We start from the raw sequence: 27,392 nt of genomic DNA on the forward strand, positions 1-27,392 counted from the left end.
CCAATCAGATGGTTAACTTGACAGATTTGAGCCAGTCACAGTTTTCCAGCCTATGGACGTGTGACATCTTTGAGATGTAATGCTACAGAGAGACGTTAGACAAGATGGAGGTTAAGATCAGCACAGTCAGTTCTTTACAATATCTAGCAGGTTTTTATTATTATTGTAGCAGTCGTGGATCTGCTGTAATGTGGCTGATAGGTAGTCTGAGGGCTGGAGCACAGTTGGGATACTGAACTGCTAATCTGGCCTGTCCCTTTACGGCCACTGATCAAGCACTTCCAATGGGAATACAGACAGTTATAGATATTTGTAATTGTAAGTGAGATCAATTAGAAGTCAGTAAGTTGTTTGTAAATTTCAACCTCCACAATGACTAATGATTACTAGTTGAATAGTTTTACCTTGATGTTCCCAAGGAATGTGATAACCATACATCCTGAAACCGTGGACAATAGGAGCTGTGACTATGGTAACACGAGGGCTGAAACTCCACATTCCTCTCTGCTGTCGACCCGTCTCCTGACCCCGCTGGAGTATTCGGGGTCAGGGCAGGCTCACCACATATAAATAAGTCGGGCTGCGCTTGTGCAAGATTGGGCGCCACTAGGGGGAGGTTGCAAGTTGCAGCATTTGACAGTCGCTGAGGCCAGAAGCTGGGTAATTGGCTGAAAATTCAAAACACTGTAGAAATTAGACCCCTTTATAAGAGGGCTGAACTTTTGCCACCTCAGAAGTCTTCAGGGATTCCACATGTATACTGACGACACCCAGCTCCACCTCACCACCACCTTTCTCAACCCCTCTACTGCCTCCGATTTGTCATGCTGCTTGTCCGACATCCAGTATTGGAAGAGCAGAAATTCCCTCCAATTAAATATTGGGAAGATTGAAGCCATTGTCTTCGGTCCCCACCACAAACTCCATTCCCTAGCCACCGACCTCATCCCTCTCCCTGGCCACTGTCTGAGGCTGAAGCAGACAGTTCGCAACCTTGGCATCCTATTTCCGACTTCATATCCTCACCATCACCAATACCACCTTCTTCCACTTCCGTAACATCGCTGTGTTCGACTCTGCCTCAGCTCATCTGCTGCTGAAACCCTCATCCATGCCTTTGTTACCTCTAGACTTGACTATTCCAATGCTCTCCTGGCTGGCCTCACATCTTGCACCCTCCGTAAACTTGAGCTTATCCAAAACTCTGCTGCCCATATCCTAACTCGCATCAAGCCCTGTTCACACATCACACCTGTGCTCATTGACCTATATTGGCTCCTGGTCCAGCAACGCCTCAATTTTAAAATTCTCATCTTTGTTTTCTAATCTATCCATGGTCTCGCCCCGCCCTTTCTCTGTAATCTCTTCCAGCCCTATAGCCCTCAAAATCTCTGTGCTCCTCCAATTCTGGCCTCTTGCGCATCCCCGATTTTCTTCGCTCCACCATTGGTGGCAGTGCCTTCAGCTGCCTAGGCTCTAAGCTCTGGAATTCCCTTCGTAAACCTTTCCACTTTTCTACCTTTCTCTCCTTCTTTAAGACACTCCTTAAAACCTACCTCTGTGTCCGAATATCTCCTTATGTGGCTCATTGGGATTGGAAGATTGTGGCCAGAGCTTCCCCAATTTCCACCTTTACTTCCCTCAGTAACCATGAATGCATCCCATCTGGACCAGGTGACTTTACTACTTTGAGTATTGCCAATCTTTGAAGTACCTCCACTTTATCTATTTTTATCCCATCAAGCATTGCCACTACCTCCTCCTTTACTGCTACAGTGGCAGAATCCCCTTCTCTAGTGAAGACTGATGTGAAGTATTCATTATGTACCTCAGCCAGACTCGCTGCCTCCATAAGATCGCCTTTTTTGTCCCTAATTGGCCCGACCCTTCCTTTGACTACCCTTTTACTATTTATATGTCTATAAAAGACTTTAGTCATCAAGGGAGCTCTAGCTTTAATGCCCTTCCTTTTCCTCTATTGTGTCTACTCTGTATCTGAACCACCTCCTCCTTGAAGGCCTCCCATTGTTCAGTAACTGTTTGCCTACCAATTTTTGATTCCAATTCACTTAGGCAAGATCCCATTTAAACTCACTGAAGTTAGCCCTCCTCCAGTTAAATATTTTTACGTTTGATTGTTCCTTGTCCTTTTGCATAACTATACTAAACCTGATGATGTTATGATCACTGCTCCCCAAATTCCCCACCCTGAAACATGCTCCACTTGCCCCACTTCATTCCCCAGAACTAGATTCAGCACTGTTTCCTTCCTTGTTGAGCTGGAAACACACTGATCAAGAAAGTTCTCTTGTACACATTTCAGGAATTCCTCCCCCTCTTTGCCCTCTACATTGTTACTATCCAAGCCTATATTGGGATAATTTAATTATTGTTCTTGCATCTTTCTGTAATTTACCTGCAAATTTGCTCCTCTATCTCCTTCCCACTATTTGGTGGCCTCTCGTATAAACCCAATAGGATAACAGCTACTCTATTGTTCCTTAATTCTAACCAAATAGATTCTGTCTTTGAGCCCTCAACTACATCATCCCTTTCCAATGCTATAATAGTTTTTTTGATCAATACTGCCACCCCCCTCCTTTCTTTCCTTCCATATCTTTTCTGAGCTGGGTCTCTGTTATTATCACTATATCATAGTCCCATATGGCAACTTGAGTCTACAGATCTCCAAACTTATTTACCACGCTATGTGCATTGACACACATGCACTCGAAACTCATCTTAGATTGCTTTGCATTTGCCCCCTGTCTGATCCTTCCTATTTCTGAACTATTCTTTACTCTTCTGCTATTTATCTCTCCCAGTCCTCTGTGCACCTTGTTTCTCCTCTCTAATGTTTCATCCTGGTGACCATCCCCCAGCCAAATTAGTTTAAACCCTCCCCCACAGCACCAGTTAACCTCCCGCGAGGACACTGTTCCCGGCCCTGTTGAGGTGCAACCTGTCCGTCTTGAACAGATCCCTCCTGCCCCAGAACTGGTCCCAATGCCCCAGGAATCGAAGCCCTCCCTCCTGCACCATTTCTTCAGCCACGCATTGACCTGTCTTATTCCTAGACTCACTAGCGTGTTGCATGGCGAGTCATCCAGAGATTACTACCTTTGAGATCCTCAGATAATGAAGCAGTCCAAGCCCGCATGCAGCATGATCTGGACAACATCCAGGATTGGGCTGATAAGTGGCAAGTAACATTCGCGCCAGACAAGTGCCAGGTAATGACCATCTCCAACAAGAGAGAGTCTAACCGCCTCCCCTTGACATTCAACGGCATTACCATCGCCGAATTCCCCACCATCAACATCCTGGGGGTCACCATTGACCAGAAACTTAACTGGACCAGCCATATAAATACTGTGGCTACAAGGGCAGGTCAGAGGCTGGGTATTCTGCAGTGAGTGACTCACCTCCTGACTCCCCAAAGCCTTTCCACCATCTACAAGGCACAAGTCAGGAGTGTGATGGAATACTCTCCACTTGCCTGGATGAGTGCAGTTCCAACAACACCCAAGAAGCTCGACATCATCCAGGACAAAGCAGCCCGCTTGATTGGCACCACATCCACCACCCTAAACATTCACTCCCTTCACCACCGGTGCACTGTGGCTGCAGTGTGTACCATCCACAGGATGCACTGCAGCAACTCGCCAAGGCTTCTTCGACAGCACCTCCCAAACCTGCGACCTCTACCACCTAGTAGGACAAGGGCAGCAGGCACATGGGAACAACACCACCTGCACGTTCCCCTCCAAGTCACACACCATCCTGACTTGGAAATATATCGCCATTCCTTCATCGTCACTGGGTCAAAATCCTGGAATTCCCTTCCTAACAGCACTGTGGGAGAACCTTCACCACACGGACTGCAGCGGTTCAAGAAGGCGGATCACCACCACCTTCTCAAGGGCAATTAGGGATGGGCAATAAATGCCGGCCTCGCCAGCGACGCCCACATCCCATGAACAAATAAAGAAAAATCCTGCTTTTTAACTTCCTCCCTAACTCCTGAAACTCTGACTGGAGGACCTCAATCCTTTTCCTTCCTGTGTCATTGGTTCCCACGTGGACCATGACTTCTGGCTGTTCCCCTTCCCCCCTCAAAATGTTCTGCACCTTTTCAGTGATGTCCTTTACCCTGGCACCAGGGAGGCAACACACCATGCGGGACTCACATCAACGGTTGCAGAAACACCTGTCTGTTCCAGACTATTGAATCTTCTATAACCACTGCATTCCTATACTTCACTGTGCTCCACTGTGCAGTCCTTTGCCCCACAGTGCCGTGCTTTGGACTGCACTGCTTCGAGGTGCCGTTAATACTGAAAACCGGTTAGTGAGTAACACACTCCTGGAGGATTTCTGCACTGCCTGCCTCTTCCTACCCTGCCAGATGGCCACCCACTTACTGTCCTGAGCTCTTGGGGCTGCTCCCGATGCTCAGATAGGCCTCTGGTTAACCCGCTGGACATTGTTCCCCAGATGTGGGTGGGTTTCCAGCCGGTGAGATTATAATCAGGCACAGAAGTTAAAATATCCCAGGTCTATTTTTGGCTGAAGCGTGTGAGTTTTAAACTGAAATCATGGCCTCAATTTTAATCTCCCTGACTGGCGAGAGAACGTCAGGGCGGGGGGAGAGGGGCGTGGTGGGGTGGGGGGGTGATTAAAATATAGGGATCGAGCAACCCAACCCCATTCCCTCCTGTTTAAAATTTAACAAAGTCAATCAGGCGGGGAGAGCCTAAGTAAGATTCAAAAGTCGTAGCCCAATGACATTATCGGCACCACAACTTAAATTTAACAGTGAGAGGGAGGCCCGAGCTGTGGGATTCCCGGTAGCAGATCTGAGATGAGAGGTGCCCATGGCCAAGGTAAATGTTTAGGATCTGCTCCTTTTAGCATTCCTTTTGGGCCAGGAGGAGCAGGAGTGTACCCCCCAAGCCTCACAAGAAAGCCTTCGTCCTTCCCCAGCTCCCCCATGCAGCCCAGGTTGTGGCCCCGTTATCCTCTCTCCCCCCTTCCCCCCCCCGATGACCCGACTGTGGCCTCGTTGTTCTCTCTCTCCACACCCTCCCCATGACCAATCATGGCCCCGTTGTCCTCTGTCCCCCTCCGCTCCCGATGACCCGACCATGGCCCTGTTGTTCTCTCTCTCCCCCTCCGCTCCCGATGACCCAGCAGTGGCCCCGTTGTCCTCTCTCCCCCTCTCCTCCCAATAACTCGACCATGGCCCCATTGTCCTCTCTCCCCTTCCCCTCCCAATAATCCAACCATGGCCCCATTGTTTTCTCTCTCTCCACACCCCCCCTCCCACGACCAATCATGACCCAGTTGTTCTCTCTCTGCACAGCCCATCCCATGACCAATCGTGGCTCCGTTGTTCTCTCTCTGCACAGCCCACCCCATGACCAATTGTGGCCCCATTGTCCTCTCTCTCTCTCTCTCCCCCTTCCCTCCTGATGGCGGCCTGGAGCTTCCATCCTGTACTCACTGCCGGGAATCATCCCAACGGGTCTCCGGCTGCGGCCTCCTGCCACATGTTTGCGCTGCCACCCGCCGGCCAGGCTGTTAATTTGGATGGTTGTCAGACACCCTCCCCACTTCTCCATTAATATCGGGGCTCAAAACTCACCTTCCCAAAACTAACCTGGAGTTAAAATCGGGGCCACTGTTTTTTTTGATTGTATATCACAACAGAAAAACTGTACCCAAAGAAACCAACACAGTGAATCAATAAATTCAGAGAGCAATAGGCACTAGCAACTTAATAAATTATAGACAGCAGTTGATACACTCGTAAATTAAAAAAATAATGGAGCAATTGGCACTGGCGAATCAATAAATTAAGACATCAGTGGGTTCCAGGGGGGAATGCTGGGATGCCTATGGCAATCCAAACCACTACAAATTGTCATGGGGAAAGTGGACATTGTTACTGTGCAACCGACCAACTGAAATAGTGTCAGAGGAGTAATGATCTTTTTTATATAAATCTCCCCCAATCATTGCGTATCAGGTGCAAAAACACTGATTCTGTCTGAAGTGCAAGTATTTTGAATTGAAAATTTAACATTGAGGTAGGCCTGTACCTATTGTTGTGGGTAGGGAGGGTCCTTCCCATTTTTTTTTTAATGACACTGAAATAAGAACATTACTGAGAGAGTTTTTCCATCCAGGGATATCTGTTAAAAACCTTCAGAAATGCAGACCCCAGCTGTAGAATACTACTGTGTGCCTATTAAAGCCATGTGACTTACTCACTTACATGTCTCTTATTATGCTTTGCACCTTAGCTAGCTCTTTGGAGGGCTCCAAGTTAGCTATTTAGGGTGCCCCAATTGATTGCAGAGGGATTTTGAAATCATAAGACCTTCAAAAAGATGAACAATATCCAAACATTCCTGGCTGGAATTTTGATTGAGACAGAAAGGTATAAAATTTTACTGGGGCTATCTCGAGCTCCCTTGCCATTCTTACTCAATGGAATAGTTGTAACTGCTTCTGCCTATTTCGGTGTCTAACTAGCAACTTGCTCACTTTATCTCCCTGGTCAAAGAATGTTGTTTAGTCTATTGGTCTGTAGTTATGACTAAAAGGCCGATTCCCTGAATATGGGCCTGTAGTTAAGACTATGGGGTTATATTGGATAACCCCCGAAAACGGGCGCTGGGATTGTGGTGTGCAATTAACCCGTGCCTGTTGGTTGCGATGCAGGCAGCACGTAACACTCGTGCTGCCTGATGATTTGAATGTTAGCTGCGTGAGGCCAGCAATATCTGTGCTGTTGATCGGCTGCACGCATCAGCAAGGGGGCCCTGATATCGGGAGTGGCTAGCTCGACTTAGCCTACAACTCTTTAAGGGGAGGTGCACTGTGGCTGCAGGAAGTGGCAGGAGCGGTGTGAGAAGTGAATCCTGGGCTGCGCCTGAGAGAGAGCGTGCACCAAGGTTTTTGATGATGCATTGGTGGAAGAGGTGGACAGAAGGAACGGCATCCCATATCTGCAGGGTGCAAAGAGGCCCTCCAGACATATGCTAAAGAGGCAGTGGGAGGAAGCAGTGTTCGAGGTCAATGCCAGGAGCATAGCACCAAGAACATAGATGCAGTGCAGGAAGAAGTTCAATGATTTGACATGAGTTGTCAAGGTGAGCAAGTTCAACTTTCAAGTGACTTCTCCTACCAACTGCACCATTAGCGTCATCAACTGTTTAATGCACTACACCCCCCCCATCACCCATCTACCAACAATCTCTTTCAATCAGCACTCAACCCTTCAAGTCAGATGCTTCATCTCACCCTCACACATTACTACTGTTGCAAGCCACACACCCACAACTCACAGGTCACACACACTGGCAGCCATTCACCATGACAGCCACATCACCCAAACATCTTACTGTCACACTTCCCTCTTTCTTGCAGGAGAAGGTAGCACATAATAGTAGGCAGCAAGAAAGAACTGGAGGAGGACAAGCGTGCCTACACGTCCTAACTCTCATGGAGGAGACCGTGCTGGCCATCATTGGAAGGGCCATTGCTGAGGCCGTGGCTACTGGCTGTGCTGGAGGTATCGACGATGAGGGTCTCTGCATATCTAATCCTCCTTCTCACTTCCCATTTCTCCATCAGCCCACAGTCTTTTCTGATTCATGTGCTGCAGATGGTGTGAGCACGCACGTCTTACATTTAGGGGAACAGATAGGCGTTTCTGTGGCCGCAAACGTGACTCCAGGATAGTATGTTGCCTCCCTGGTGCTTGGGTCAAGGATGTCACGGAGCGGCTGCAGGGCAGTCTGGAGGGGGAGGGTGACCAGCCAGTAGTCGTGGACAATATCGGTACCAGCGACATAGGTAAAAAAAGGGATGAGGTCCTGCAAGGTGAATTTAAGGAGTTAGGAGATAAATTAAAAAGCAGGACCTCAAAGGTAGTGATCTCAGGATTACTACCAGTGCCACGTCCTAGTGAGTATAGGAACAGGAGAATACACCAGATGAATGAATTGCTGCAGGGATGGTGTAGGAGGGAGGGATTTAGATTCCTGGGACATTGAGATCGGTTCTGGGGAAGGTGGGACCTGTACAAGTGGGACGGGTTACACCCAAGCAGAACTGGGACCGATGTCCTCGCGGGGATGTTTGCTAGTGCTGTTGGGGAAAGTTTAAACTAGAACGGCAGGGGGATGGGAACCTGAGCAGGGAGACAGAGGAGGGGGAAACAAAGATAGAAACAAAAGACAGAAAGGGGAGAAGCAATAGTGGAAGGCAGAGAAAACAAGGGCGAAAAACAAATAGGGCCATAGTGCAAAATAAAACTAAGATGACTAGCAATCTTAAAAAGACAATTCTAAAGGCATTGTGTCTTAATGCACGGAGCATTTGCAATAAGCTAGATGAATTAACAGCGCAAATAGATATCAACGGTTATGATATAGTAGCGATTATGGAGACATAGCTGCAGGGTGACCAAGGATGGGAACTGAACATCCAGGGGTATTCAATATTTAGGAAGGACAAGCAAAAAGGGAAAGGAGGTGGGGTAGCGTTGTTAGTAAAGGAGGAAATCAATGCAATAGTGAGGAACGATATTGGCTAGGAAAATCACGATGTGGAATCTGTATGGGTGGAGCTAAGAAACACCAAGGGGCAGAAAACGTTGGTGGGGGTTGTCTATAGGCACCCAAACAGTAGTGGAGATGTAGGAGAGGGCATTAAACAGGAAGTTAGTGACGCATGCAAGAAGGGTACAACTATAATCATGGGTGACTTTAATATACATATAGATTGGTCAAACCAAATTAGCAATAATATTGTGGGGGAGGAATTCCTGGAGTGCGTACGTGATGGTTTTCTAGACCAATACATTGATAAACCAACTAGAGAACAGGCGATCCTAGACTGGGTATTGTGCAATGAGAAAGGATTAATTAACAATCTTGTTGTGCAGGGTCCCTTAGAGAAGAGCGACCATAACATGATAGAATTCCTCATTAAGATGGAGAGTGAAGTAGTTGAATCCGAAACTTGGGTCCTGAATTTAAATAAAGGAAATTACGAAAGTATGAGGTGCGAGTTGGCTATGATAGATGGGGGAACTTTACTAAAAGCGATGACGGTGGATAGGCAATGGCTAATATTTTTAAAATGTGTGCAGGAATTACAATTATTCATTCCTGTCTGGCGCAAAAATAAAAGAGGAAAGGTGGCTCAACCGTGGCTTACAAAAGAAATTAGGGATAGTATTGGATCCAAACAGGAGACGTATAAAATTGCCAGAAAAAGCAGCAAGCCTGAGGATTGGGAGCAGTTTAGAATTCAGCAAAGGAGGACAAAGAGATTGATTAAGAGGGGAAAAATAAAGTGTGAGAGGAAACTAGCAGGGAACATAAAAACTGACAGTAAAAGCTTCAATAAATATGTCAAGAGAAAAGGATTAGTGAAGACAAATGTAGGTCCCTTACAGTCAGAAATGGGAGAAATTATAATGGGGAACAAAGAAATGGCAGACCAATTAAACACATACTTTGGTTCTGTCTTCACAAAAGGAGGACACAAATAACCTCCCAGAAATGTTAGGGAACTAAGGGTCTAGTGAGAGGGAGGAACTGAAGGAAACCAGTATTAGTAAAAAAAAATAGTGCTCGGGAAATTAATGGGGCTAAAGGCTGACAAATCCCCACAGCCTGATAATCTACATCCCAGGGTACTAAAGGAAGTGGCCCTGGAAATAGTGGATGCATTGGTGATCATCTTCCAAAATTCTATAGATTCTGGAATAGTTCCTACAGATTGGAGGGTGGCAAATGTAACCCCACTATTTAAAAAAGGAGGGAGAGAAAAAAACAGGGAATTACAGACCAGTTAGCCTAACATCAGAAGTGGGGAAAATGCTAGAGTCTATTATAAAAGATATGATAACAGAACACTTGGAGGGCATTAATTGGATTGGACAAAGTCAGCATGGGTTTATGAAAGGGAAATCATGCTTAACAAATCTACTGTAGTTTTTTGAGGATGTAACCAGTAGAATAGATAGGGAAGAACCAGTGGATGTGGTGTACTTGGATTTTCAGAAGGCTTTTGATAAGATCCCACGCAAGAGGTTAGTGTGCAAAATTAAAGCACGTGGGATTGGAGGGAATATACTTCCATGGATTGAGAATTGGTTGACAGACAGGAAACAGAGAGTAGGAATAAACGGGTCTTTTTCCGGGTGACAGGCAGTGACTAGTGGGGTACCGCAGGGATCAGCGCTTGGGCTCCAGCTATTCACAATAACTATCAATGATTTGGATGAGGGAACTAAATGTAACATTTCCAAGTTTGCAGACGACACAAAGCTGGGGTGGAATGTGAGCTGTGAGGAGGATGCAAAGAGGCTCCAATGTGATTTTGACAAGTTGGGTGAGTGGGCAAGAATATGGCACATGCAGTATAACGTGGATAAATGTGAGGTTATCCACTTTGGTTGTAAAAACAGAAAGGCAAATTATCTGAATGGTGATAGATTGGGAAAAGGGGAGGTGCAACGAGACCTGGGTGTCCTTGTACACCAGTCGCTGAAAGCGAGCATTCAGGTGCAGCAAGCAGTTAGGAAGGCAAATGGTATGCTGATCTTCATTGCAAGAGGATTTGAGTACAGGAGCAGGGATGTCTGACTGCAGTTATACAGGGCCTTGGTGAGACCACATCTGGAGTATTGTGTGCAGTTTTGGTCTCCTTATCTGAGGAAGGATGTCCTTGCCATGGAGGGAGTGCAACGAAGGTTTACCAGACTGATTCCAGGGATGGCAGGACTGACATATGAGGGTTTAGAAGAATGAGAGGTGATCTCATCAAAACATATAAAATTCTAACAGGACTAGACAGACTAGATGCAGGGAGGATGTTCCCGATGACTGGGGAGTCCAGAACCAGGGGTCACAGTCTCAGGATACGGGGTATGCCATTTAGAACAGAGATGAGGAGAAATTTCTTCACTCAGAGGGTGGTGAACCTGTGGAATTCTCTACCACAGAAGGCAGTGGAGGCCAAGTCAATAGATGTATTCAAGAAGGAGATAGATATATTTCTTAATGCTAAAGGGATCAAGGGATATGGGGAAAAAGCGGGAACAGGGTACTGAGTTTAGTCGATCAGCCATGATCGTTTCCCCGCACCACAACTCAACCTGTGGCCCTCTGTCATTTCAGATACCCAAGAACTGGAACTGGCATCATTAGAGGAGGCAGAGGAAGACGGCAGTGATGATGCAGACACACATCACTCGATCTTACACTCGCAGCCACCAGCTCAGATATTGACACAACAGTGGAACCCAGAGCCACGATAGCAGCAGTCTGAACTTCCAAGGCAGCAGTCAGACATTTAATGGCAGATGTGACATTGGTCATCAGACGCTGTATCATGGTGGGGTCCACAGGTGTGTTGATGGAAGTGACCACCCGTTCCATGTGGGAAAGGATGGGCTCCACGTTCTGCGCAAAGCCCTGTGCCAAGTTGGAACTGGACTCCTCCATGCCCCTTGACACTGTGCGCAGGCTTTCTGGCATGCTTTCCAGTGCCCCAAGCATTTGGTAGTGTACGCCCATCAGCCTTTCTCTGCAGCCTGGCCCATCGAAGTCATCATCTGACTCCTCTGCAGCAGAAAGCGTGTGACCTCTCCCTCTGGCGAGCTGGCACCTGCGGTATCCGATCCCCCGCCCCAGCACCTGCGCATGGTGTCTCACCACGTGCAAATCCCTCTTCTATCCTAGCGTCTAAACTACGCGTTGTGTTAGTATCTAAGCTTGTGGCTGTGAGTGTAAGATCGAGTGTTGATGTGGCTTCATCATCACTGTCATTTTCCTCTGCCTCCTCCAACTGTGCAAGTTGCAGCTCTTGGGTATCTGAAATGACAAAGGGAGACAGGTTGAGTTGTGGTGCGGAGAGGGGAGAAAGTAAGATGTTCGTGCTCACATCATCTGCAGCACGTGAGTTAGAAAAGATTGTGGGCTGAGGGAGAAGTGGGAAGCGAGAAGGAGGATTAGATATGTAGAGACCCTCATCATTGATACCTCCAGCGCTGCCAGCAGTCTCAAACATGGACAGCACTGTCTCCTCCATGGGGGTGAGGACGTTTAGGTGTGCCTGTCCTCCCTCAGATGTTTCCTGCTGCCTACTATTGTGCACCACCTTCTCATGCAAGAAAGAGGGATGTGTATCAGTGAGTGTCCTGCAAGATGTTTGGGTGATGTGGCTGTTGTGGTTGAATAGCTTCCAGCATGTGTGACCTGTGAGTTGTGGGTGTGTGGCTTGCAAGGGTGGTAATGTGTGAGGGAGGTAATGTGTGAGGGAAAGATGCAGCATCCTGCCCTGCACCCCCCACCCCCCCGCCGCCGTGGATATAGGATGCCCTCCTTGCACCCATCTCTTCCACCAAGGCCTCTAGTGCACTATCTGAGAACCTTGGTGCCAGCTGTCTCCCAGTTGCAGCCACAGTGCACCTCCCCTTTAAGAAGTGCAGGCTACCTTTAAGTTGAGCTCGCCACTCAAAGTATCAGGACTCCCTGCTGGTACGTGCAACCAATCAACGGCATTGGTAGCGCTGTCTGCACGCAGCAATCATTGAAATCATCAGGCAGCACGAATGCATTGTGCTACCTGTATTGCCATGACCGGGTGTGGGTTAATCGCTTACCGCGATCCCAGCGCCCTTTTTCAGGGATTATCCAATATAACTCCCGATCAGTTCAGTTCCCTGAATATTGGTCTGTAGTTAAGACTATAAAGCTGATTCCCTGAATATTGGTCTATAGTTGAGGCTATAAGGACAATTCTCTGACTTCACACTCAGGGAACGGCTTCTCACCGCTGCATGTGGAGTCCATGGAATTGGGCAGGTAATGTGTTGTCATTCATGTTGCACAATTGTGATTTCAGGAGAGAGCTCAGCATTCAGCATGCAGCAGGGGGAAGAGGAGGATCAGGGTAGGGTCAAGGAAGATGGAGTCAATAGGGGAAATTTTCCCATACGTGCTGGATGACCTGAGCGCAGTGAATGTTGGAAAATTAGGCGGATTGGAATGCATGCAGTTGCAGGAACATTTTCTGACAACAACATCCAGCATCCAGCCACCTCACTTTCTTCTCCCATTGCCATAGCACCTAGAAGAGCATTCAGGTAATTAGCAAAAGTTCCTCATCGTACATTGTCACAAAGGGGCAGCACCAGAGGAGGGAACAACATCGCACAAGAGACTCCTGTTTCTCATAAATTGTGGATATTTTGCACTTGAAATTTGTGATGGAAATTCGTTAGTATCGCTCGGCTTTCTGCTTAAACATATGACTCGCTGTGCATACATGGAGCAGGAGGTGTCATATGGGGTCACAATGTTATGTGAGGTTGTGTGATAGTTTATTGAGAATATGATGCAGAAATGTTTGTGCTAGAAGTCTTCCAAGTTTTTAGAAAATTGGTTCTCCGGTGGATGTTGCCAGATTTGACGGCCAGGTTGCTGCTCCAATGGAGTTGGCAACTCCTGAGGCTCAGCCTCATTTTCTCTATCTTCTTCGGCTCCTTCCGACCCCCCCTCTTGCCCCAGCTGCACGCTGACAACAGAATTGTGCATCATGCAGCTGACGGCTGTAATTTTAAAGATCTTTTTAGAGATGTACAACACACCCCAATGTACCCATCCAGACAGTGCAATCAGCAGTCCTATTGTGTGTTCCATTTGTTGATGTTCCTCATCCTTAGGAAAAGTGTTACAATCAATAGCCCTGACAAATAATACCTCATTGACCTGCTATGTTCAGCATTGTACACCATACATGGCTGATCTGACAGATGGCACCCTTGGCAACCTGGAAGGAACAAAAACCAGAAAATGCCGGGAACAAACAGAAAGTCAGTCAGCATCTGTGAAGAGAACAGATTAGTTAACATTTCAGGAGTGAAGCCCTTCATCAGGAACCATTCCCTCCAGGACATCCCGGTTCACACTTCCACCATCCCTGGCTCCAGCTGCCCTTCTGCCACCTTTCCGTGCAAGCCCAGGAGATACACCATTCACCTCTTCCCACACCACTGTCCAAGGCCCCAGGCACTCCTTCTGGGTGAGATAGCAATTTAAGTGTGCTTCCTGTAATTTAGTATTCGCTGTTCACGGTGCGATGCCCTCTACACTGGTGAGACCAAATGCAGTTTAGGTGACCGCTTTGCTGAATACCTCTGTTCTGTCTGCAAGTGTGACTCTGAGCTCCCTGTGACTCACCACATTAATTCCCTGACCCACTCCCACTCAGGCCTCTTCATGCTTGGTCTTATAACTGTTCAAATGAAGCTCAACACAAGCTCCTGGAACAGCTCCTTATCTTTCTCCTGGGCACTCTACAGCCTTATTGCTTTAACATTGTCTCTAATAAATTCAATTGCAAACAATTTTACAACACCAAGTTATAGTCCAACGATTTTATTTGAAATTTACAAGCTTTCGGAGGCTTCCTCCTTCCTCAGGTAAATGTTAGGAACGCCTCGAAGCCTACGCATTTATAAATCACAGAACAATACAAGGTGATTACAGATAGTCTTTGCAACTGCCCGTTGCCAAGGCAATCACCATGTTCAGACAGAGAGGTGTTACCTACAGAGCCCCCGAATATACAGTCAACAAAAAAACAAACAGGAAAAAAAGAGAGAGGCAGAAACATCCGGAAGGCAGAGAAAGCCAGCAAATGACCTGTTATATTAAAAACAGATAGCTTTTGTTCGCTGGTGGGCTTACGTGTAGCGTGACATGAACCCAAGATCCCGGTTGAGGCCGTCCTCATGGGTGCGGAACTTGGCTATCAATTTCTGCTCGACGATTTTGCGTTGTCGTGTGTCTCGAAGGCCGCCTTGGAGTACGCTTACCCGAAGGTTGGTGCTGAATGTCCCTGACTGCTGAAGTGTTCCCCGACTGGGAGGGAACCCTCCTGTCTGGCGATTGTTGCGCGGTGTCCGTTCATCCGTTGTCGCAGCGTCTGCATGGTCTCACCAATGTACCATGCTCTGGGGCATCCTTTCCTGCAACGTATGAGGTAGACAACGTTGGCCGAGTCACAGGAGTATGAACCATGCACCTGGTGGGTGGTGTCCTCTCGTGTGATGGTGGCATCTGTGTCGATGATCTGGCATGTCTTGCAGAGGTTACCGTGGCAGGGTTGTGTGGTGTCGTGGACGCTGTTCTCCTGAAAGCTGGGTAATTTGCTGTGAACGATAGTCTGTTTGAGGTTGGGTGGCTGTTTAAAGGGGAATAGTGGAGGTGTGGGGATGGCCATAGCGAGGTGTTCGTCGTCATTGATGACATGTTGAAGGCTGCGGAGAACACGGCGTAGTTTCTCTGCTCTGGGGAAGTACTGGACGACGAAGGGTACTCTGTTGGTTGCGTCCCGTGTTAGTCTTCTGAGGAGGTCTATGCGATTTTTCACTGTGGCCCGTCGGAACTGTCGATCGATGAGTCGAGCGTCATATCCCGTTCTTACTAGGGCGTCTTTCAGCGTCTGTAGGTGTCCATCGCGTTCCTCCTCGTCTGAGCAGACCCTGTGTATTCGCAGGGCCTGTCCATAAGGGATGGCCTCTTTGACGTGGTTCGGGTGGAAGCTGGAAAAGTGGAGCATCGTGAGGTTGTCCGTGGGCTTGCGGTAGAGTGAGGTGCTGAGGTGCCCGTCTTTGATGGAGATTCGTGTGTCCAAGAAAGAAACTGATTCTGAGGAGTCGTCCATGGTGAGCTTGATAGTGGGATGGAACTTGTTGATGTTATCATGTAGTCTCTTTAGTGATTCTTCGCCGTGGGTCCATAGGAAGAAAATGTCGTTGAAATATCTGGTGTATAGCGTTGGTTGGAGGTCCTGTGCAGTGAAGAAGTCCTGCTCAAACTTGTGCATGAAAATGTTGGTGTATTGGGGTGCAAATTTGGTCCCCATGGCTGTTCCGTGTGTTTGGGTAAAGAACTGGTTATCGAAGGTGAAGACATTGTGATCCAGGATGAAGCAGATGAGTTGTAGCATGGCGTCTGGAGATTGGCTGTTGTTAGTGTTGAGTATTGATGCTGTCGCAGCGATGCCGTCATCGTGGGGGATACTGATGTAGAGTGCCGAGACGTCCATCGTGGTGAGGAGTGTTCCTGGTTCAACTGGTCCGTGGGTACTGAGTTTTTGTAGGAAGTCTGTAGTGTCTCGACAGAAGCTGGGGGTTCCCTGTACAATGGGTTTCAGGATGCCCTCGATGTTAACAAACTGATCAAGACCTTCGATCCAGACCTTCAAAGCATCCTACGCACTCTCATCCCACGTACTCCCCGCGTGGGAGACTTCTACTGCCTCCCAAAGATACACAAAGCCAACACACCCGGACGTCCTATCGTATCAGGCAACGGAACCCTGTATGAGAACCTCTCTGGATACCTCTTGGGTTCATGTCACGCTACACGTAAGCCCACCAGCGAACAAAAGCTATCTGTTTTTAATATAACGGGTCATTTGCTGGCTTTCTCTGCCTTCCGGATGTTTCTGCCTCTCTTTTTTCCTGTTTGTTTTTTTTTGTTGACTGTATATTCGGGGGCTCTGTAGGTAACACCTCTCTGTCTGAACATGGTGATTGCCTTGGCAACGGGCAGTTGCAAAGACTATCTGTAATCACCATGTATTGTTCTGTGATTTATAAAGGCTTCGAGGAGTTCCTGACATTTACCTGAGGAAGGAGGAAGCCTCCGAAAGCTTGTAAATTTCAAATAAAATCGTTGGACTATAACTTGGTGTTGTCAAATTGTTTACAATTGTCAACCCCAGTCCATCACCGGCATCTCCACATCATGGCTACCATCTAATAAATTCAGAGCCATAACTACAGCCTCCATTTCCTTTACATCAGGGGGTGCTGGTGATGTCAGATGGGTCTAATGGGTGCTGGGGGAAGGGAATGTGGGTTGGCCCTTGGGATAGAGCCCCTTTGTCAGAACACAGCATTGGTGGGAGATTCTGCACCTTCTAGTGTTGGTCTGCTCTTCTATTTCCCAGCTGACCCCACCCTATCTTACCAGCTTCTCGTTCTAATTTCAAACCTAATCTACAGGCTTTCAATCCATCGTCTCATCTTTTCCTCATTTTGCCTCCCATTGCCCTAGCATCTTTGTTTCTTTAATGTCTTTAATTTCTTTAACGCGTCTTTCCATTTTCTGATGTAAAGATCATCACAGCCATCTAAAAATCTCCTGTTTTTCTTATAAGCATATCACAGGTCGTATTCTGTTAAAATGGTTGTTCATCTTTCATTTTTTTAGTTCTGAAGGGCTGTACTCCTGAGATGTTAACTTGTCTGTTTTCTCCACAGATGGTGGCTAACCTTTTGCATGTTTCTAGGATTTTCTGTTCGTGTTTTAGTTTTCCACCATTTGCAGTTTTTTTGCTTTTCATTTGCAGCCTGAAAGGAGCCAGTGGCAGAGAAGTTTCCCGATTACAGGTTCAGTTGTGTCAGTCATGGAGGTTCGGAGATCTGGCTCGGCAAAGTTCCCTAACTGCCTCCCTGGTGAAGCATAAGCGCCAAATACACAGCTCCTCCAATATGTCCAACAGCATTGTGGGAGCACCATCACCACAAGAACTGCCGTGGTTTTGAAAAAACAAATTATAGTGAAAACTAAAATCCAGAAAACTATTTTCCAGGATTCTTTATTTCTTCTGTATAAAGACATAATGTAAAATGACATGCAAAGCTATGGCAGAGTACAAATGATTATCCATAAATGATGTATTTTGCAGTTTTTTCCCTCTCCTATAGAAATCCACGCGGCTGAGACAAATGAATGGAGTTAACATGAAAAGATTATTTTCAATAGACTGCAGGGAAAGCTCCTCAGCTCGCAGCGGCCGGGCACTCGTCACAAGCAAGTGCTCTTTCAGCTTCTTTCCTTTAAGGACCCCACAATGCAGCCGGACCAAGAACAGTACAAGCATGCTAGCTGAGGCTAGTGACCGGGGCCTGGCCCTGCTGACCCTGCCAGAGCTGGAATCAGATTACTCGCCACCTTGGAAACGGCTGGAGCAATTTGCAGGGTCAACCCGCAGGACAGTCTGAGAAAAGGCAGCGCACTCATCTTGTGGAGCAGTCCGTTTTAATATACAAAGTCCTATGTTTATCATAGTGCTATAAAAATATTACACTTCATAAAACCCATTTACATTACAAAATGTATTTTGTCATGTCAAATAAGCTTAATAAACATATTCAAGGAATTCATTTCCATCTACTGATACTGCACAAAGTACCATTTGCCAAACTTAAGCATACGAGCAGCAACGTTTCGAATACAAAACAAATTATTAATTATAAGAATAATTTATGACACAATTTTAAAAAATTGCAAATTAAAGGTGCTGGAAAAACGCCAACAAAGCCGAACATGTATATTAATTAATTAGACAGCTTCAAAACTCCCAGAGAGCAAAACGTAAGAGTAGAAGGCTTGTGTCCCTGATTGACATCACATTTCAATCATTCACCAAGACTATATATTCCAACCTTCCTGTTCAGCATTACAACTGTCCCTTTAGATCTCTGTAGTGGAGCAAAGATCTGACTGAAAGCAATACGCTGTCTGTGGTTTAATCAGTTTCACCCCACTATTACACCAAGGTGAGTGGAAATAGCAACTTAAATGTGGAGAATGGCTTCACTGCGGGGACTGGCCCAATAACCTCGGGCAATAACAACTAGTAGCTCAATTTTCGTAAAATGTTGACTTCTTTTCCAAGTTGTGAAAGCTAGTTTTCTTTTTTAATAAAAAATATATCTATGTAGTGGGCATGCTAAGGTATGTTTTCCACTGCTGGCACATTGATGGGGCAGAAAGGCCTCAGCAGCCTCCTTTAGTAGATTTAATGCAATGACATATTTTCTGCTTTATGAAAAAAAGCACTAAAATTCTGACATTACTTTAATCCCCTTTGGTTAATATTGCCAACTAAGGGTTTATTGGTGACTCTTAATGCCCACTAGGGCTGTTTCTGCTCAGTGCAGTAGTTCTCCACTGGTGCCCATAGCCCCTGATGTAATTATTGTATCTCCGAGGAAATGTTGAGCAATTTGTACTGTCTTGAATCACTGCAGGAGACAGAAGGCAGAGTGGAAGGTTCAGCGAAGACTGACTGCCACTCGCACCAACGACCCTGGAACCTTGTGTGTGGGCTCAGAAATAGCCTTCTGTCCATGATGGAGGCGCATATGTTGTCCAGGGAGGTTCCTATCAGTGCCACATACTAAACAGCGCTGGTCTGTGCTGAGTTGGCTGATCTCAACCGGGGCAGCAACAAAAATGATACAGATGGTCTCAGAATCTCTAGATATGCCAGGCTGATGCACTGGTGCGTAAGGCCAGACATCCATTATGTCTGTGCAACTATGGGAGCCTTTGTTGACAAAATACAGGAAGCTGTTAGGGCTGACTTCAATTCACTAGGAGTAAGACTGCAGAGAGGCCTGTAGGAGGGACTGCAGCAGCTCCTACAGGTACCTTGATCGGTACTCTAGCCCTTCATCAGCACATGTCCTCCTCTAGTGTGACATTAGACATGTCCACATAGGTGAACTTTCCAGCAGAAGTCACTGGATAGCCCTAGCTGACTAATTCAGAACAGATCAGAGATCAAACCTGAGGAAACTGGCCAGTGATGTCAGGTTACCATAGTAATGTTATGCCAGGGAGGTGATCAGATCTTGTTCATATAACCTGATTAACATGTCTGAGTATTGTGTTCCTCTCAAATGTTTTTTTGATCTCTTGTACATGTCTTGACAATTATCTGCCCACAATTCACTTTGTCGTTTTCTCCCTCCGGCAAGAAAAGTTTCTCACTACCTTTTACCAGAACTTTAGGAAGGTTTTCAGAATGAGATGGATCCTTCATCAAGTGAAAGTCAAATTAATTGAAGCAATTCTACCAGTTGGTACAATATACCTCAAAGATTGAATAAATAATGTCTATTTGTAACTGTTTTTCCTATTTTTCCATTTGGAAATTTTAAGGAGGAACAGGACTATAGGGGGAAAATACTTTGTAACTCCCATACATGGATGTTTCTTTTTGTTAAGAGAAACACATTCTCAGGTAACATCAGTGACCAACTCAGTGAATGTCATTGTTGTTACTCAACTCAATTCTGGGGCTGACGTTAATTCTGGAGCCGAGTAACAACAACTGGCATCTGTATAGCACCTTAATATAATAAAGTGTCCCAAGCAGTTCCCACAGCAGAGAGAAGGACTGAGTGGCAACTTTATGCATTGCTACCACCAGTTTGAGTGTGGAGCATCGAATCAAATGGCTACACACAGCTCTGATAAATCCCAGACTATTCTCATCCACCCGCACCCAGGCCAGGTACTGTGGATCATTGTGTGACATTTGGGCAAGGCTACTGTCCTATCAGCAGCAAGTATGCTTTTGTGCTGAAAATGCTCCAATGGAGCAACAAAATAAACGGTGACACAAAACTGTTAACACAATGCTAACTCAGTGATAACATTGCTACTGTCAAACAGAAGGAGCCAAGCTGGCATGAACTGCATTGACAGCTCATTAACATTACTTTTTAATGCCCCTAAAACCATGGCCAGACACTAATTCACAGGCCCTTACATTGAACAGAAAGTGAAATATAACTATTCGGTCTGATATATGGGCTAATCAAAATTTGAAGCACATATCATCAGGTATATAGATTCATAATGTTCTACTCAACAATCCCTGACATTCAGTTTAAATAAAAGATAGTTGTCCCAGTTTGACCATACCACAGGAGAAAGGCCCTATCTGCAGGATTTTGCAGATGTGAAAGAATCCATTTCAGTGACCTTACATCTATCTCAAATTACAGACTGTGTTCCATCAAGTTTTTTGACTCAGGTTTTGTAACTGTTAAATTACTGTGAACAAGCAAAATACTGATCACATTACAGTGTTTATACCTGCAATCAGTGCTCCTGTTAAAAGACCATATTCAACACATCCAATAATCAGCTCTGCATCATACATTGAAAAACTCTCATATCAAAACATAACAAAATGATGTTGAATTAAATTACTCATGTCAGGATATTTAGGATATGGCGACTGTTTTAATGCCCAGATCATTGCTCAGTAACATCAACAGCAGTGCAGGCAGATCCATTCATTCTGTATGTACAAAATACAGCAAATAAATACGTGTTAAATATTTTAAAAACTGGCAGCTCCAAGTAAGTTATTACATAGAAACAAAAAATGTTGGGAATACACATCTGAAAAGAGAAAGCGCAGAATCCATCTTTTCCTTTTTAAGCACTGCTGTGCATTTCCAGCATTTACTGGTTTTACTTTAGATTCTAGCATTTGTAGTTTTTCTTTTTACCTCAAATAAGTTATTAATTTTTATTGATATCACTTTAAAATAAAATCTGTAAATTAATAAATATTTCTCAACATAGCAATGCTTTGCATATGTAAATTATCTGTTCTGTTAATTTCCACTAAATATACATACTGGATTATTACAGACAGATTAAGTGGCTGCACCCAATGGTTCTTACACCAGCAGTTGTGACTGGTCATCATAGCCAATTTATGTAAAGGTTTCCCTCCCACATACTGTGAAAACAGTTCAAACAGACTAGCATATTTAGGGTTCAGAAATCTTAATGCAATCTAATAAAACATGCTTTAACAAGAAAGTCCAAGTATTTATCATATCTGGTCAATTGGCACTCACTACCCACTACTGCACCTTCTATTAGTCAATGCTGGCCTTTGCCTGACATTAGGGAAAGTTATCACTTTGACAAGCTGCTTATGCACAAAATGCATCATCAGATCTAACTAAAATGGAAGTGTTTCTGTAATACAAAAAGGGTCAACAGACAGAAAGATTCAGAGTAGGGGCAGACAGCTCCTTGTTTGAACCAGCTCAATGCAGTCAATTACAGGTTAATTACTCATTGATTACCAATTGTCCTCTTCTGTCATGGAACAGATTGCTTGAGGGGATGGGGGAAAAAAAATCAATTTTATATTTGAAACAATAGTTGTCTTTTGTTTTGTACTCAGCAGAGTGTAAGTGAGTTTTAGTAACAGGCTTCCTAGGTTGTTTCCTGGAGTTTCTCCTTGAGGATGGGTGCAACGTATAATTTGCTTTTAATGAAATTAGTTGCATTGCTCAGAGGAGCAGTTTTTGAAAATTATTTGTGCTAATTGTTTATCCTCACCTCCCACTGCGCTGTCTCCAGCTCAGTTATGATGTTGGATGCAATGTGAAATCTAGTAGCAGCATGGGCTGCTGGATTTCAGTGGATAGGAAACTGTACCTGCGATTCTGGAATCCCTACTGGCTGTGTGCGGGGGCCACATTAACAGAGCTCCATCTTAACCAGCACTGCCTGCCGGGGTTGAGTTAACTGAATGGAGGCCCAGGCCGCACCAGGCCCTGCCAAAGAAGGTCGCGCCTGCGCCATGCTGCCGGCATGTGCTCCCGGTGGCGCGAAGACACGGCCGGGGCCTGTGAGCAGGTCAGGTGTGTCCGTCACTCCTGCTGATGGGCGCGGTATAGGGGCTGGAGAGGGCGATGGTAATGATCCGCCTCAAGGTGTCAGTTTGTCCAATGTGGACACTGACGCTGCTGAAAAGTTTTAATGGAGGGGGGAGGGTTGTACTGTGGGAGTGGGGGAGCCGCCGAATGTTGTTCGTGCCCAGGACTCCATGAAATCTTTACTGCGGCTCTGGCCGTGTGCGAGCCTTCGCTGGCAGCAAGGAGTCTGGCAACGTTTACCTCATGGTGTCTGTCTCTGCAACACTTGCTGCCTCAGGGCTCAGGCAACATGTAGGCTGGCAAATTCCTCCCTCTTCGCCAGTGTTACTTCCCTGGAAGAGAGGCTGAAACCCCAAGGAATTTCCTGGCCATTGTTGCAGTTCTCAATCTGACCACAATATCCCTGGCAGGACAACAGAGAGTGAAATTCCTCTGTGTGGTATTTTCAGTGCTCTAACACGTTTGCATCAAATTCCAGTCCTGCTGTTATTAACCCTTTAAATGGGTCATTGCATCGTTAAAATTCAGCAATTTGGCATGACTGCATTAACTATCGTGCATAAAGAAATTTCACCCCCTCCCAGAGTGGTCCTTTAACCTTCATTAAAATACAGTTAGGACAATCATTCTCAAATATGGAAGCAGACTCTCAACTAACCACCAGCAGCAGAATGCAAGAGGGTCAGCTCAAGATTACATATTCAGCATACTACAGCTACTTTACAAATCCCCATCTCTCTGGGGATTGTTGTCAGAAGGGCTGGAGTCAGACACGCAGATGGTAACATGAGTTCTGGTTATGTTCTGCATTCAACAAGTTTAGGCAGCAGTCCAGGAAGTCAGAAAGAACATAAGGAGCCACACGATTCCTGCAGATCCAGCCTGAGTTTGCTGGGTCTTCCCAGTTGAGGGCAAGCATCCACTGCAACACATAAGCCAGCACAACTATCACTGATAGCTGAAAGAAAATGGCCTAGAAATTGGATTGTGCTGCGCCCGGTTTACAGGTGTAAAACAGCCGCCTAATGGTCCAATATGGTGGGTGGTGTGCACGCGCTCATTCCACGCTTGATGTGCGCTAGCTGCCATATTGGTTTGGTCTGCTCAGTAGGAGTCCAGGGGATGCACCTGAAACTGGTGTTAGGCTCATTGCATATCCAAATTGAGGACCGAACGCCTGTTTCAGGCCCGTTTGCCAAATTGGTTCTTGAATGACTGCAGCATGCGCCGTGCCTACTGTGGTCAGTTTCTTCAGGCCCTCTCACTCGCTACCGGGCGTGACTGCCTGTATGGGGGGTTTGGCGGGATCTTTAAAGGGACTGGTAGAGGCTGCCGCCCAAAAGGTACGTTTTACATATTTTTTTACTTATTTTATTGTGGAGCCAGGAGAAGCAGGCTCCTCCCGCTTCCACATTAAAACCGCGGGCCGCTGACGGCCACTGCTTGATGTCCTTGTGATGTAGGCAAATGCCATGAATTGTCACCAAATGCTTTTGATCCAATAGCTCATGTGCACAACAGTTCCAAAGTACCAGGGTATTCTCCTGTGTGTAGCATGTGACTAAACTGAACAATGAATTCACAAAATATGTGACTACTGAGTTGGCTGATCTCAGCCACAGTGGCGTAAGGGCACGACACTTAGCTTCAGCATATGTGGATTAGGGAGGGCAAAATTGGCCAGGGTTCCTTCTCCTGATTGCTATCTGCAAATCCTACTGGAAGTGTTGTTGTTTATATTGATGTTGGATGAGGACAGGATCGGGCTTGGCTATGGTTCCACCAGTGATTGAACAACCTATTTACACTCACAGTCAAGGCTCACACGTGAGTAATGACCTTTTGAGTGAGGATTGGTGATCGTTGAGCCATACCCCAGCAGGAGGTCGACATCTTCAGGAGAGGAGAGACAGGAAGAAAACGGGTAAGAAGAAAAATCATTTTCTTAGCATCTTACTGATTATTATGAGTAGAATCACAACTTTGCTGATTCTATCACTAATAATGCCATATTAAGGCATGCCATTCCTTTCAATGTAAGTACATTATAAAATACCACAGGTTAAAGCTAAATCTAGTGCAAACTATTGTATGGTGGTTAGAAACAGAATTATGTCAAAACTAGTCAACATTTAGCTGCTATAGCACTGTCTCATCACAGTACTCCACATGCACCCATCACTGAAAAGATAGAGCTTACAAGTCTAGTGTCTTTCCACACTTTGGAAGTACATTATGCTTAGTGCTACTTCACATTATCTCAGGACATTTAAAAAAAATTGTAATGATAAAATATGAAAACATCAATGAGGATGCTTGGTTGGCTCACAAACATTTCACTGGAACTGAATTTGTTTGTTTGCCTCCAAAACAAACAAAAAAAGAACAAAAATTAAGAGTTTAGACTCCGTAGGCCTAGACAAGCAGGATTCTCAGGGTAGAGATTTGTCTGCTTCAATCTGTTCTCTTTTCTTCCCCCCCCACCTTATTCTTTTTTAAACAATTAAGAGGTAAGAACATTGCTCCACTTTTTACAGAGTGCCGAGCACAAGTGTTTCCTCAAAGCACTTGTGTGTTTATCCTTTTCCACTTATGAAAGAGGTTAAGTCTAGCTTTCACGTTCAGTGTTTGCCTGTTCTTTTCAAATATCATCAGGCAAAAAACAAAGACTCTCTTGTTAATTTAGAAAAGGAATTAACTCTTGTTCATCTCTTATCCTTTACAGTGCAGCAAGTTAGGTGAATGATACTTTGTCTGTTCTGGAAACACTGAATAACTGGAGCCTGAAACTAGGCCCAACCTCTGTGAATACTTTGGGTCTTTTGTGGCCTCTTGCATTGGCTAAGAGAGGTCCATATATTTTTACATATAATGAAAAGAAAACTTTCTAGAGTTGGTGCACGATAGATGTTATAGTCTTGTAGAAGTCAATCTTTTCATTCCTCTTCGCTGAGCCAGGTTTGATGCCAATACAGGTTCTAGTCTTGGTGCCTGAGGTGTACGGTTTAAAGCAAAGTAGGTGGCAGCCATTGCACCCTGTAATAAGAATTAAAACAAAATCTGAAAAATGGGCATTACAATTTAGATTCCAACTGCTGAACTAGAGCACATGATTTATAAAATTTTCTCTCTTCTTCTTTTCCCTTGTTGGAATACAGATGCCATCAGCTTTCCAGTACCCCACCCAAGTGACCATTCTTTGTGTGTGAGGCTAGAAGTGAATGTTGGCAGGCTATTTGACACTGGAGGGCATCACATCCAAGCCCAATCCCTGGGTTCTCAGCTAGTGTCCACATACATGAACGTAGCAGCAATAAACCCTGAATGATGATTAGGAATTGGAACCATGGCTGATTTATCCACCTCCCCAGCCTAACAGTGCTAAGACAGAGATTTGCTTTAAAAAAATTGTACCCTTGTTGGTAGTCCTGCTTAACTGCTGAACAGGTAATTTTCCACTAGTCAGGTATAAGGAACTCATCAGGTTCTCTGCCCACGTTGTTTTCCATTGATTGACAAAAGACATGTACTTAAATATTTTAACTCACTGCTGGTGGGCATCAGACATTGAAGGGGTGAAATTGTGCTCTCCTCCAGCACTGAATCCAAGATCAGGTCTCTGGCTCAGAGTGTAAGCTCAGGGTAAGTGGGCTTTTAAGAAATAATTTAATTGTAGGAAAAATCTGTGGCTGGAGTCCTGCCTCATAAAATAAAAAAACCTCGAGCCGTATCCGGAGCTTTAAGAAGCTTAGACCATTATCAAAGGTTGGTTCTAATTGGCCTCTAAACCAGTTCAAAAGAAATGTAGTAAACTAGGAGTGAGCAGCATTTACAGCTCACTTGCTATACATTTAAACAGGATGCTGCAGGAGCATAACATACATGTGGTGGCCGAGGAAGGGATGGCCAGCACCCAACCTCTTTGTTGTAATTACTGTGTTTTCTGTTAAGGAAGTCACAGAGCCAAAGAATGTCCCCTCATTTTTGACTGTGCTATTTTACCATTGCAACTTAATTGAAAGGAAGAAATCACTAAGTTTTAGAATCTCTTGATATATTCCAATATTGTAAATCTAGAAGCTTCACTGATAAAGACAGATTTCCTTGTGAATAGCTGTTCTTTCCTTGCCAAAAAATATAGTAATCTTGTTAAGAGTACATTGGCGCTTAAGCATCTTCGAGGAAATGACCTCACAGAGCATATGAAAATTAAAGTGATTACTTCCTCCCTGGTCTTGTAATAACCAAAATACAGAAGAAAACGGCTTCTGTGAACCCATGACCTGCTGACTGGAGTCAGAGGTCAGCAAGTTAAAAGAAAAACAAGTTTTAAGTAAGTGGTAATATTGTGTCTCTCTGCAGAGGTAGTGTGAGGGGTTGAGCACAAAATCAGGTGCCATTCTGTATTTTCAAATCAAAATCATGCAATCAGTGTTTCACGTACTGCATCAACTTTGTGTATGCAGCAGTGGCACAACTATCCTGTGATTCCACAAATCGACTCTCGTCGCTGCATTCCCAGTTTAAATAACTCAGCCCAAATCTCCTGTGACCGCTAGCAAAGCAGCCTTTCTAAACTTCACGTTTTCCAGCCTTGAATTACAGTACTACCAGCTCTCAACTGTCACCCATTAAGCCCCTCTGCTACCTGACTTACCCTCATTGCACAGCCACACACATTGCTCACTCCCTCACATTGTGGCTGGCCAGAGGTGAAACTACCCATATCACTGATACAGGCGTAGGTCCTTTGTACAAGAGCCAAACCCAGAACACGACATTTGCTGTGATCCCAAGTGGA

The 27,392-nt window shown here is 45.4% G+C and overlaps 1 protein-coding gene across 1 annotated transcript in view; it reads right to left on the minus strand.

Moving 5' to 3' along the window:
* Positions 1–17,687: 17,687 nt before the first annotated feature.
* The window catches only part of rps6ka2 (ribosomal protein S6 kinase, polypeptide 2), a 594,161-nt gene continuing 584,456 nt past the window's right edge, over positions 17,688–27,392 (minus strand). The window contains exon 22 of the mRNA XM_067989092.1: positions 17,688–25,627. Coding sequence (XP_067845193.1) covers positions 25,502–25,627 — 126 coding nt within the window. The 3' untranslated portion in view covers positions 17,688–25,501. The remainder of the gene's footprint in view (positions 25,628–27,392) is intronic.

Source organism: Heptranchias perlo, chromosome 8, assembly GCF_035084215.1.
Source record: "Heptranchias perlo isolate sHepPer1 chromosome 8, sHepPer1.hap1, whole genome shotgun sequence".
In the NCBI taxonomy this organism is placed as follows: Eukaryota; Metazoa; Chordata; class Chondrichthyes; order Hexanchiformes; family Hexanchidae; genus Heptranchias; species Heptranchias perlo.